Genomic DNA, 13,257 nt, shown 5'->3' on the forward strand with positions numbered 1-13,257 from the left:
CTTCAGAATGTAATCTCTTATGGATGTGAAGAAAACATTAAAGTTAACCAAAGCTACAAAATGTTGTTAACTTTACCTTGTGTTCCGACATGAAGCATGAACTTTGTCATGGTAGGTTGCTGAACCTGAGTTGTCCTTCAGACAGTATAAACAAATAAAAATGCATCCAACATGTCATATTAAAATCTTCATTTGCATTTTAAAAATATTGCAGGAAATATTCATGACATTGTGCTTATAATGGTGCTCTATCAAACTGAATTGATTTTTGTAAGGGTAAAGATCAATAAAGTCAAATTGACAGTATCCCTTTTTAAAGTTAAACTGCAGTGTAATAGGTTGGCGTCTCAGTTCTTTGGACTGTCCCTGATCTGTAAGAAACCCTTCCTACAGCTTTCCCCAATAAGATTGTCCTTAGGGTTAAACTGAAGAGTAGTTCTAAGGGTTTGTTCTCCTTTTTACCTTAACCAGGAAATTTTCCTTCCTCCATGACTCTAGGGCTCTTAAGTTTTACCTTAATAGGGTAGCTTTTTAGAAAGCCACTTACTGCTTGACCCTTTTTGTAGCACTATGTGCTATGCAAAGGTCATCTGAAGTTAACATTTCTCAGTGAGTCAAACCCAGTGTCAGTCTGATGTGGTCTAAAAGGTTTTCCTCTGTCTGGGATTCATTTCCTTCCACTCATTCACTTTACACATTGTTGAGGGCTTAAGCAAACCAAAGGTCTTATACCTATGGAGTTATGGTATAACAGACTTTCTCCACTTGGGTTTCTTTGTCCACGTCTTTACTCTCCCCAGGGGGTCTGGTGGCAAAGTTTTATTGCTTTTTTATAAGAAGACCCTTCAAGAGACCAAAGCCCAGAAGACAAAATTCATTTCCCTGTCTTGGGGCAAGACTCCCAGCCATCTTGCCTCCTTGACTACATGATATTCTACACTCTTTCTAGTAATCATATCCTAGCAGTTCCAAAGTGCTATGGGGATTTACCAACCACCCTATACTGGGCACACTGGTCTCAGGTCCTAAATAGAGGCAGCAGTCTTGGATTACTGCCCTCCCTAGAGCAATTCCTCTCCCTGAACACTCAAATTCCCAGTCCTATAATTGTAATCTTGGCAGAAAATGCTGGAATAAGGCACTGCCAGACCCACACGCTCCCATGATAAGCCTTAAAGGGCTGTTATACCATAGTACAGGCATCCTCTGAAAACTCCTTTGATCACTGGATCCTGAAGGTCGTTTCCCGTATTTTATTAAAAATATAAATAATCAATACCATCATTGGTGGAAGCTCATTCTCTTTCATGTATCTTTTCTGCTGTTCTAACTTAACGCCTTCATTTGATGATTAAAGGGAGTCTGCCCCCTCTTCTTAGTCTTCTGTGCCTTTTGTGCTATGGCTTTCTCTGTCCCTGTAGTAGAGCTATAGACTGACAAATGGATTCTCCTATGAGAATGGGACCACTTTTCATCTGTAAATTAGAGTGTTCACAGAGAATCCATCTGCTAATGCATGACAGTCCTCCTGTAATCTGTCATTCCAACTTTTTCTTTGAGGCTGGTGGCACCTGGTAGTGTTTATGGGCCTACTTTGAATGCGTAGGGCTGTATCTATGTGAGCGGGGCCTGACCAGTAATGTTGGTATAGATTGACAGATGTCTTCTCAGAGAAGACCAAGTGACAGAAAAAACAAGTATCCCACTCATTGTGAAATCTTCACCTATAGCCACATTTCTTTTGATTTGGCCTACTTTTTGTTGCAGCATATGTAGGAATAAATGTTGACTTTGCCTTAACCATGATGATCTTTATTCATCATGAAGCATACTATTGTCCTCCCAGAACCATACAAATCTTCCAAGGGTAAATCTTTAGTCACAAAAGATTGAATTACTCATGCACTTGATAGTAAATTGATTTAGAACTCGAATGCTATAGGTCATTCTGATTTGCTTTAAGTTGGTGCATTACAATAGAGGCTGTCTAATGCTGCACCTGTAACCTTTCACTTCTGGAGATATATAAAATATTTGAGATAGTGAAAATCAGTCATGGTCTGTGTACTCCCTAGTCTCAAATAGGGTATAGCATGGCTCAGTTAGATAGGACTATCTGCTTGCAGGTAGTTCAAGGCTGAAATATCCAGGATGCACCTGTTCAGGATATTATTAAAAGGACGACATGGTCAAATGGGAATTTGGTCACTTTCGAGTAACAAGTTAAAAGTAATGTCAAATACTACACCTGCTGGAGCATATTTTTTCTGCTGTAAGCCTTTCCTTCCTTGTTGCGGTGCTCCTGTGAGATACCAAAGGCTTTGACCCTAGTTTGTATCAAGACCCATGGCACTATCCTGCAGTTCTTTCCAGCCACCAGAGCACGTAGTCAGAATCCCTCTAGCCTCCGGCTGGTTTTCTTTCTGACATGTTTTCCTTGTTGGAAACAAACATTTATTATCATTAGAGTAGATTTATTGCTTTTTCCCTCTTAGTTCTCCTTTTTCTTTATTCCTTTTAGTGCAGTGGGTACCCTGCATTGTCACAGGGTAGCCAGTGAGATAACAGGTTTCAAATGATGCACTCCATGTGATTGAACAATGTCTATGCTTAACCCACACATACATTGCCTCTGATGCCTGAGTGACGCTCAGCTTCTCGGCAGGTACTCTTTGTGTCACCAAGGGCTAGAAGAGATGGGAAACTAGGCTCTGGTCACTTCTCATGCAACAACTCTTCAGGGTGATTCAGAATGACTTGCATCAGTTGGCACCAGGCCTTTCTTGGTTAAGGCCGAGCCAGAGTGCCATATCCTTAGGTGTGCCAGAGCTATGCCCAGCATACTTGGGGGGCGGGGGGTATACCTTTCCACTCCACCTTCCCCAATTCCAGGGGCTGTTCCACTGGCCCAGGGTAGCCAGAATAGTGTGCTCCCTTCACTTTGAACAGCTTACAGTACTGAGTCTGCAGAATGCCACTGAAACCAATGTACATATCCATGTATTGGAACGACAGGCAGCTCAGATGGGATTTGGGGCGTCCTTCATCAAATGGAAGGGGAAATGGTACTATTCCATGGAAGAGTCCCACCAACGCTTTCACTAGCTGGCCAAAAGATTCTTCCTCGAGTGCACAGTTGGCACTTTCTTTCAGTTCTCCCTCCCCCTCCCTTTCCAGAGGGAAGATATGCAGATACAAGAATATTAAATACTGATTAATAAAAAGACTTTATTTACTCTTTTTTTTTTTTTTTGCTTCCTTTCCTTGTTTATTATTTGTATTCACATAGCACCTAGGAGCCCTAGTCAGGGACTAGCACCCCATTTTGTTAGGTGCTGTACTAGCACAGAACAAAGACTTACAGTCTAAGTCTCTTTACCTCTCAGTCAGCCCACCAAGCAAGCATTACATAAGAATGTCCCTCCTGGGTCAGACCAAAGGTCCAGCCAGCCCAGTATCCTGTCTTCCGATAGTGGCCAGTGCCAGGTGCCCCAGGGGGAATGAACAGATCAGGTAATCATCCAGTGATCCAGCCCCTGTCACTCATTCACAGCTTCTGGCAAACAGAGGCTAGGGACACCATTCCTGCCCATCCTGGCTAATAGCCTTTGATGGACCTATCCTCCATGAACTTATCTAGTTCTTTTTTGAATCCTGTTAGTCTTGGCCTTCACAGCATCCCCTGGCAAGGAGTTCCACAGGTTGACTCTGTTCCTGTGCATTGCTAACTTCTGCTAGAATGTGAAATATGGTGTGTGGGGTCTTCAGTCCCCTTCGTTTCCTCAGGTGCCTGTGGATGTGCTGCCGCACCACAGGATTGTTTTCACTCTATTGGTACATAGGATCCCTGAAGATGAACTCTAAAATGAATGATCTTCTTAGCTAGAGCTTTGGTTTGGGCCTACCATGTTTAAGGGCTTGCAAGGTGCCCTTTCCCTATTGCATGTGGGACCAACAACTCCACATCCATTCCTGGGCTGACATCTAGTGCAGGGAGAGAGGCATCCCTCTGGAGTATATTGGGGCCTGTTTGAGCCAATGTATCCCATATGCCCTTGCCTGCACTTTTTGCTGGAAGTTTTGGCATGATGGATAAACAGCACACCAATTACTTGGCAATTAGAAAAAATAATTCAGTTAAGTACGCTGCATCACTTCTGTAATTAATGCAGGAAATTGCTATTTCATTAGGATAGTTTGATCTACGTATCAGGCCAAATGTATATCCAGCATAACTATCTCAAATATTTTCTTCTCTTAGTATCAATTTCAGAGATCCACAATTTCAAGAAGACTTTGTTTTCAAGGCTGTAGTATTACCTGGAGCAAAGTAAGTAATTGTCATCTTTTTCTTTCATTTTTATAATGATGGATAGAGAAGCAAACTATTGTTGTCTCTTCTTTTTAATATTCAGAAAACCTGCACCAGTTCTGAAGCCAGGTGACTGGGAAAAAACCAACAATAATGGCAGGCCTTGGAGGCCCCAGCTTGGTTTTAACCGAGACAGAAGACCAGTTCATTTGGACCAGTCTGCATTCAGAACTTTAGGGTGAGTAGCAGTGAAAACACTTAGTGAAAGTAGCAGTCCTTAACTGCTTTGCTGAGATGCCTTTTATCTTCCCTTTTCTAATAATAAAGGAATATACAATGATCTGTGGTTAAAGTTGGTATTTATATGTAGGTCACTTCAACAATTATATATTGAAAATCAGTACTGATGAGTTACATTTTCAAAATGTTCTTAAATACTTGAATTTTATAGTAGGCTTACATTCTTCTGTTAGATAATTTTTTCTGTAAAGTATTTCTAATTGGCTTTCCTGCTGTATTTCTTGAACTTTGCTTCTGCAGTACTCCTTTGAAGTACTGGAAATTACAAGGGGAATATTACACAGAAGTAATAGTTAAGATTGTGTAACTAGAAATGAGATATCTTCCATGTTTTTGTTTTCTTAAATGACGTTCGTTCAAAGTTCATGTGGTCTGCCATAATCCGTTTGATTTTGACAGTACTTCGAACAAAGATGGAAGTCAGTTCACCAAGTTTAACTGATGATGTGGCTCCAAAATTCCAAATGATTTTTCTGAGTATTTAGAAATCCCAGATAGTAATGCTGCAAGCAAAAGGAATGATCTGAAATTATACATCGGAAACTAATGGTTAGGTTTGTACTTTTCTAAGCTGAGGTGCACAGGCAGGCATGTATAATTTTGAATCTGCTTGTTGGGGAGAATGAGTAGAGCTAACAAGCCACTATTGAGTATTATCAGTGTAGAAATACAGAAAATGCTTTAAAGGAGGTTAACATTAACATTACCAAACAGCCAGTTCAGACTGTCCCAACCGTTCGAACAGCTGGGCTTCAACCTCTTTCTCAAGGAGGAAGACAAAGGCACTAGAGATAGATAAGAGGCTTGGGGAAGGGAGAGAGGCGACGTTTGTAGAAAGCCAGGGAAGTGGGAGCCTCTGTCCATTGAATTGTGGCCTGGAAGAAAGATGAAGAATGACAAGTTGCAAGCAACACTCTTCCTCCCATTCACACCCTGGGAAATAGAATTATTTCGCTGCAAGTGCACATGAATCGCTTTCCGTCTTGCCATGCTTTGCAGTCACAAAACGATAGCTATGTTGAGAACATGTCTTATTAAAACATTAATTAAAAATACAAGAAAATTCCCAAACAAACCAACTTCAAAATCTTAGTGAAGGTACTTCTACACTGAAACAATGAAACAGCTCTTAACTGATCTGCATTTTCATTTTTTCTACAGAATATGTATGATAGTAACCCAAACTTTTACACTGTTTGTGCAAACCCCCCCCACCCCCCCAAAAAACAAAACAAAAAACAAAAAGCTACTTTTCTTTGGCAAGCTGTGGCATAAGAGAATTTTCACAGTAACCAACTAGGTCATAAAATGTGAGCTTCACATTTGTGCATGGGACCCTTACAGGTGGTGCATTACTGCACTGCTCATGGAGCATCTCCATCAGTACGCTGGAGAAGCTGTCATATTTGACTGACTTGGTAGCAGCTGTTCTAGTAATATGACATTGAGAAAATAACTTTTGTACTACTTTCCATTTCTTTTACATTACAGCCATGCAATGTCACGGGAAAGAGGACAGTCAGGAAGTGGAGTCTATAGTAATGCAGCACCACTTGGGGCTTATCAGGGAAACCCATATAGACCACTTCTAGGTGGCCAACCACAGATTCCTAAATTGTTGTCAAGTAAGTTTTTTGTTTTTTTCCCCTTCCCCCCTGCATTATCAAATTTAATGAATTTTAAAATTGAACTGTCTGACTTTTATTTTGTTACAACTACATAGTATTCTTCATGATAAAATTAAAGGGCTATTTGGTTTAAGAGCACGTTCATGGGTTGCTGACTATAGGAAAGGCACTTAGAATGGTTAGGAGTTGCAAGACTTGAGTACAGTGAATTATATTTCTGCTTCTTCCTGGGTTCTGATATAGATTCCCCACTGTCCTGCTTTGGAGGAGGGAACCATTTTATAAAACAAAATGTGACAACTGCTGTAACTGTGCATTACAGCACAGGCCAGTGCCCAGTCTGTGACTATGGTGTAGACAGATGCTTTTTTTTTCAGTTTCTTGTCATTCTCTCTCCTCCCCTGCCCAATCCCCAATGTTACAGGTGCTGATGTTGTATGTTAGCTCAGTTGTATTCTTACATTGGGAGCCAGCCTGTTAAATCACTGCTGAGGAAATTATTTTTAAAAATTCACTTCATGGTGTTTCTATTATATTGGCAGAAAACAACAAAATAGAAAACTAATTGCCTGCCAATGTAAAACAGAAAAGTAATCAATTTAATTTAAAAGAAAAGACACTCTTCTCGATCTGTGAATGAACATGCTTTATCAGAAAGTAGAAGTACAACTACTAAAATCTAGCATCAGCATTCCCTAAAATTGTCCCTCCAAGAGATTTAGCTAGGAGGGACTGGAGATAGCGACACAAGCATCTGTGCTACTAAGTACAGTTACGGGGGTCCACTGGCCAACATCTGCAATATTAAGACTGTCCTCTAGTATTGGAGCAGGTGCATTGTTGCATGTAGAGTTGCCATAAATTCCAAGGCCAAAAGGGATCACCGTGATCATGTAGTCTGACTTCCTGTATAACACAGGACATAGAACTTCCCCGAAACAATTTATCTTTGAACTAGAGCATACCTTTTAGAAGACTGTCCAAACTTGATTTTATTGCAGGTGATGGAGAATCCACCACAATGCTTTGTAAATTGTTCCAGTGGTTATTTACCTTAACTGTTCAAAATTCATGCCATATTTCCAATCTGAATTTGTCTAGCTTCAGTTTCCAGCCATTGTATCTTGTTGTACTTTGTCTGCTAGATTGAAGAGACAATTATCAGATGTTTGTTCCCCATGCAGGCACTTACAGACTCTGATCCAGTCACTCCTTAACCTTTTCTTTGTTAAGCTAAATAGATTGAGCGCTTTGAGTCTATCACTGTAAAGCGTGGCTTCAATCCAAAAAGACCATAAGACATGTCTCAAGGCAACTACCATTATATACAGCCTTAAAAAAATTAATTGCTTGCTTTGTCTTTGCCAAGAACTAGAATATTGAACAGATTTCATTTTTTTTAATCTCCTTAAATTGTTACCTCTGCATTGTGTGTTAGTGCTTTGAAAACTTTTCTCTGTATGAGGCAGAAAGAAAGGGTTTAAACCGTTGTATTGTGGGAATTTGAAACTTTATTCCTGTTCAAAGCTCTGTCAGTTATTTAAGACACTCATTGCTCAAGGGATTCTGAATTTTGAGCCCATTTCACCTTTAAAATAAGTGTGAAAGAAATGTCTTGACCTATTTGTGTTGATCTAAAGTAAGTTTGAGATTTGCAACATCTCATATTTAAACTGTTGTGTCCCGCACAGGAGGATTAAGAAACTTGACCATCTCTTTTGTACTCAAAGGGGAAGGAAAAAACCTGTTTTTCCTTTGTGCCTCTCTTTAGCACTACATGAGCATCAGCACTTTTTGAGGTAGCCATTCGAATGTCAACACTGACATTTTGCATCAAAGGTGTTTAGCATAAGAGTTACACCGATGTTGATTGAACTGTCTAGATTGGAAATCTCTGCTCAGAGTAGCACCAAATACAGTGGAACCCTGTTTATCTGATCTAATTGGGACTGGGGCCAGACTGGATAATAAAAAATTCAGCTAATCAGGAGAATGGGCAAAGAGTTTTCTCTGTTGTTTTAAAATGCGGAATTGCTTTTAAACTAGCTGCCCCATCTTGGAAAAGCATTCAAACATTATCCCCTTTCTCATCTACTTACCTACTTAACACAATATACAAACCCTTAGTTCTTGCAAATAATGTTTTGTTCATTTAATAACAAGAAAACCAATGTGAGTTTTTAACAAGTTGTACAGGTACTGGTCATTTTTACACTCTAACCCTGAACATTATAGCGACTGTCTACAACAGTGTTTCTCAACCTGTCTGTTGCAATTGCCTGGGGCTTCACATCACTGTGGCCCCTGTGAAGCTAAGTTATATGCTTCAGCCCTGGGTGGTGGGGGCCAGGGCTAAAGCATCAATTTTCCATATTCCTGTGTGTGCACACTGGTGGTTCAATTAATGCAGAGAGCTGGAAAATGGGGTTCTGCTGTAGTCAAAATCCTATTAACGGGAATATGGACTCTTACAATCCTAGAAAATATTGAAAAACTTCCAAAAGATCATCTTTGAAAAGTCCTCTTTACTTTAATCATTGGTTATTCAATGTATGACTGGAAGAAAGTGTCTGAGCTATGTGGCATAATGGATAAGCTTCCCTGACTCTCACCTTACACCTGGTTAAATATTAATAGTCATGATTTGAAATGAGTTTAGTCTCCTCCTACAACCCTGCATTAACCTGACATGCCAATATGTTTGATGTGCCCACAGTTGCTCAGAATTCATCTGTTTTAAAGGCCTACGTCACTTAGGGGTTTCACTTCCAAATGGTTGATCTTGTGTTGCTCTCTTTATTGCACCGCTTTGATGCTGTTCTGCATGGTGATAGCGTAGTAAATTGTTCTAAGATCTTCTCTGTAAAACTGCATTTGTACTTCTTCAAGCAGGATTGTGTTGTTGACTGTCAGCACACATCCCAATGTTAGAAACAGGAGTGTGGGGGGGAAACTTGGTGGGCTCTAAACATGTAGTGTGTTTAGACTTGAGTGGATAACCTCTCGTGGACAACAGTGAAACCTACAGGCTTTGCCAGAATCCTGATCTCTGAAGCACCAGCAGAAAACGTGTCAGATGTGGATTTTGTGTCCTGGACAACAGAGCAGAAGAGCAAGAGAAGAGACTGAGCATAGGGAGTAAGACTTTCTTTCCTATGTTCAGGCCCAGTTATCATGCTATCATGCAGTTATATTTTAAAGTAGGCTTTTTTACCCTAAAATGGTTAATCATTCATATGTTGAAACTCTTAAGCTTTCTACCTTCCTTTCTCCCACGATCAGACACTGCTACATGCTCAATCTGTTTACAGTGGGCAATAATGGTAGCAGATGTATGGAGAGAACTGGGCCTCAAAGAGGCAGGAGGAGAGTTAGGTGAACTGCCTGAAAAGGTAGTAAAATGATGACTTTCCTTTCTCTATTGAATTCTTGGGAAAACCTATTTTGGAAAACAGATGAGTGACCAAGCTAGTTTTGAAGAGTTGGGACAAACAGACAAGAGAGGGCAAAAAGCTAATGGGAAAATAATGTTATAAATTTGCGGTACTTTTAGCCAGCTTGCACGCATTCATGAGAGAGAGATCAAATTATTTGCAGAATGGGAGAGTGTCACTTTATTATATTTCAGTAATAACAGAAGTCCCAGGAAGTGGAAGTGAACAATTGAGATAAAATAATGGTAGCCATTTTAAATTAAACATATTGTCCAGTCCCAAAGTAAAGGACTGCAGGATCAAACCTTTAAATTTTTAAGGTATCACATTGCACATACAGCCTTCCCAGCTGCTCTAACCAATGTGGAGTGACTGTGGCTATTAAGAATAAGAACGACCATACTGAGTCAGACCAAAGGTCCATCTAGCCCAGTGTCCTGTCTTCTGACATTGGCCAGTGCCCAGGTTTTCAGAGGGAATGAACAGAACAGGGAATCATCAAGTGATCCATCCCTTGTCACCCATTCCCAGCTTCTGGCAATCAGAGGCTAAGGACATCAGCCCTAACTACTAACTTTGATTTTTTTAAAAAAGTTTTTATAGTAATCAGAAATAGAAGAGAATGTGTAATGGTGTGGAGAGAAGAATGTGATAATCAGAATGAAAGGCATAACTGTCTTTTGCCTTGGTCATAGGAAATACTTAAACTTCAAATCTTTGTGTTCATCAGAAGGGAGAAAAAGAAACAAATGTTGGGACTGTATAACCCATTTGGAGTACCATGAGTGTCTGGTACTGATTTCTGCATTTTTAAAGATCATGTCTTGGCACTTTTGAGGGAGAACTCTCAAAGTAATCCTCTGAGCCTTAGATACATGGATTTGATCTATTCATTTAGGTACATATGTGGCTTACATCACCATAGCATCTGAGTACATCTCGTTGTATAGAAGACACTCCAGATACAAATACCATTATTCCTTCAAATTCAGGAGGCTTGAATCCACTGATCAATGTGGAATTCCAGTCCATCAGTTTGTCTCAGGAACGATCTTGGGGTTTCCCCTACATTTTCCCAAAGGAGACCCATTCTACCAATTGGAAGATTCAATAAAAGAGAAGATCGCTCCTTGAATGGGTCCTTGGATTTGGTTGGTTCTCAGATCCAACACTTGCCAAGACAAGAATATTTTGTATTCTCATTTGAGCATCTATCTCCAAGGATAATAGTTCAGCTTTTTTTTTTTTCGGATGCTGTTGAAGTCTCCCCTTCTTTTGGTGTGGTCCTGCAAATCTAAAATCCAGTCTATTCCTAATGTTAGTTTTTCCTTTTCTGTCATTATTACTTCCCTAGTGCCGGTTTCCCTACTCTTCTGTTGCATGAAGATTGATTCTTGTGCCCCTGGACTTTCTCACCCATGTAAGGAAAAGGGATGTCAAGTCAACAATCTTATGGGCAGTTCAGCTTTCCTTTAACATGTGGCATCAATTGCCATCTTCAGTCTCTTAAAGGCATCTTTCAAAAAGCAAGAAAATGTTGCCATTGTGTTTGCCATTTCGTAAGTATCCTGAACAGAGTATCCTCTGAATTGGAGGAAGAGGAGGGACAGAAGACTGAGAAGTTTCCTTACTCTTTACCAATTTCTGTGTAGTCTATCCCCTTCTCTTCTGCTGATGATACTGAGATCTTCCAGGAGATCTCTTTAGCTCAAGCCATGAAAATCTAGTTTGACCTTCCTGCTACACTCAAGTTATTTCCTAACTGCCTTAAATTTGGTGGCAGTGGACTTGAGGCTTAGTATCCACCTCTTCCAATACTTCAGTGATTGGTTAGTGAGGGAGCAGATGCTGCAGAGTGTACAATCTGGTTTGCCAAAGACTTAAAGGGCGTAAGGATAAGCCAAGAGAAATCCATTTTCAGTTCTACTCAAAAGATGACCCCTAGTTGGAGTATGCATAGCGTCAACAATCGCAAAAGTTGACCTTCATCAAGAAGGATCTCAGGAAATACTTGGTGGTGTCCAGTCAATACCTAGTTCATGTGTTCCTGAGGCTCCTAGAATTAATGGCATCATGTATCTCAGCTCAACTCCCATTTGCCAGGTAGAGAATGAAGCCCTCTGCAATCCAGTAATGATACATCAAGATACCATACAGACTCTAACCTGATGTTTTCAGAAGAAATGTCTCTTCAGATCACTTTTTTCCTGTGGCCCTACTAATGGATGCCTCTAAGAATGTGGCCCACATCTGGCCTGCTGATGACCCACAGTAGATGGGCTTCTGTGGAGCTCTGGTCATACACATATTCAAGCTGAGAGCAATTTAGCTAGCATTTGTCTTCCTTCAGTAAGACAGTAGCCTTCTTACTAAACTGTAGCAAACATTCCATATGTTTTTCCTGCAATACGAATGATTCCCAAGGCAATAAAAAAAAAATGACTGAGCTTTAATCCTACTGCTAGCTGTAATTCTGGCTAAACAGGGTTTTTGGGTACTGTGGGCTTCTGGATCTAGCTGTGGCAGCTTTCTTATACCCCTGTCTCTCTCAAAACTCAAGAACAAATGACTCACCAAAATCCAAAGGCTCTTCCACTGGTGTCTCAAGTAAGCCTGAGGACAAAATCTTCTGTCAGGAGTTCTTGGAGATGATGTTGAAAAGTCAGAAGTCTTCAGCTGGGCAGTCCTACACTGCCACATGGAAAAGATTTTCTAAATGAGACACACACACATATATTATATCAAAATCAGATTTAATCAGCTTCTTTCTGTATTACTATAAAACAACTACAGATGAGGCCAGAAGATAGGCCTTGATGAGTGGGAATAGTTGTATGTCAAAGATAGTAATCTGACTAAAAAGCTCCCAGAAAACAACTCTCTCAATTTTTGTGTAGTTTAAAATGTATTGGGAAAAGTAGAGATAACGCAGTTAAAACTGTGGGTTTAAGAAGGGAGATTTTATTTTAGGAGATTTGTATTTTATATATGATGAGGTAAAATGGGACTCTAGAAGATCAGTGTGGTCAATCAAACCACCACCTCTTTTTCAAGAGCCTGCTGTGGGTGTTCCTTACGGTTGTTCTCTGATTTGACTTTGATGTGCCAATTTTCAGTTGATGAATAATTGTCTGTGTGCTGATAACTTGGGGGAGTCAAGTGCAGTCTGGTGGTACTGTGTGAATGGCATATTTGGTTTCTGCAATCCAGAGTATGTGATTTATGACTTTCATCTCAGTCAGTAAACTTGTCAATTAGCTGCATTTGAAAAGTGATTTTGATTAGTGCAATCAGTAAACATGAAATCTTGTCTTTGATTGCTACACTGATTAGATAAATTGTTACTTGAGGAGTTGCTGGAGAAGGCAGTTTATATAGCCTTATAGCTCTAGGAAATGCCTAATTTGTAAAGACCAAAGAAAATATTAACTGTCGTGTTTTCCTCTCCTGTTTGTACCTTTTTGAAGTGTGATTCACTTTCAGGCTTTTTTCCCTTCTTAAAGTGATCTTCTGTCAGAACCATGCAAAGAATGGTAATAAGTTTGTTTTAACCTCTACTTCATTATTAAGATATTCCTGCTTG

The 13,257-nt window shown here is 40.0% G+C and overlaps 1 protein-coding gene across 1 annotated transcript in view; it reads left to right on the forward strand.

Annotated features, from left to right (window-relative positions):
• The window catches only part of XRN2 (5'-3' exoribonuclease 2), an 87,183-nt gene that overhangs the window by 57,643 nt on the left and 16,283 nt on the right, over positions 1–13,257 (forward strand). Inside the window, exons 25-27 of the mRNA XM_032790838.2 lie at positions 4,262–4,330; positions 4,416–4,550; positions 6,104–6,237. Coding sequence (XP_032646729.1) covers positions 4,262–4,330; positions 4,416–4,550; positions 6,104–6,237 — 338 coding nt within the window. The remainder of the gene's footprint in view (positions 1–4,261; positions 4,331–4,415; positions 4,551–6,103; positions 6,238–13,257) is intronic.

The sequence above is a fragment of the Chelonoidis abingdonii genome, chromosome 3 (assembly GCF_003597395.2).
Source record: "Chelonoidis abingdonii isolate Lonesome George chromosome 3, CheloAbing_2.0, whole genome shotgun sequence".
NCBI lineage: Eukaryota > Metazoa > Chordata > Testudines > Testudinidae > Chelonoidis > Chelonoidis abingdonii.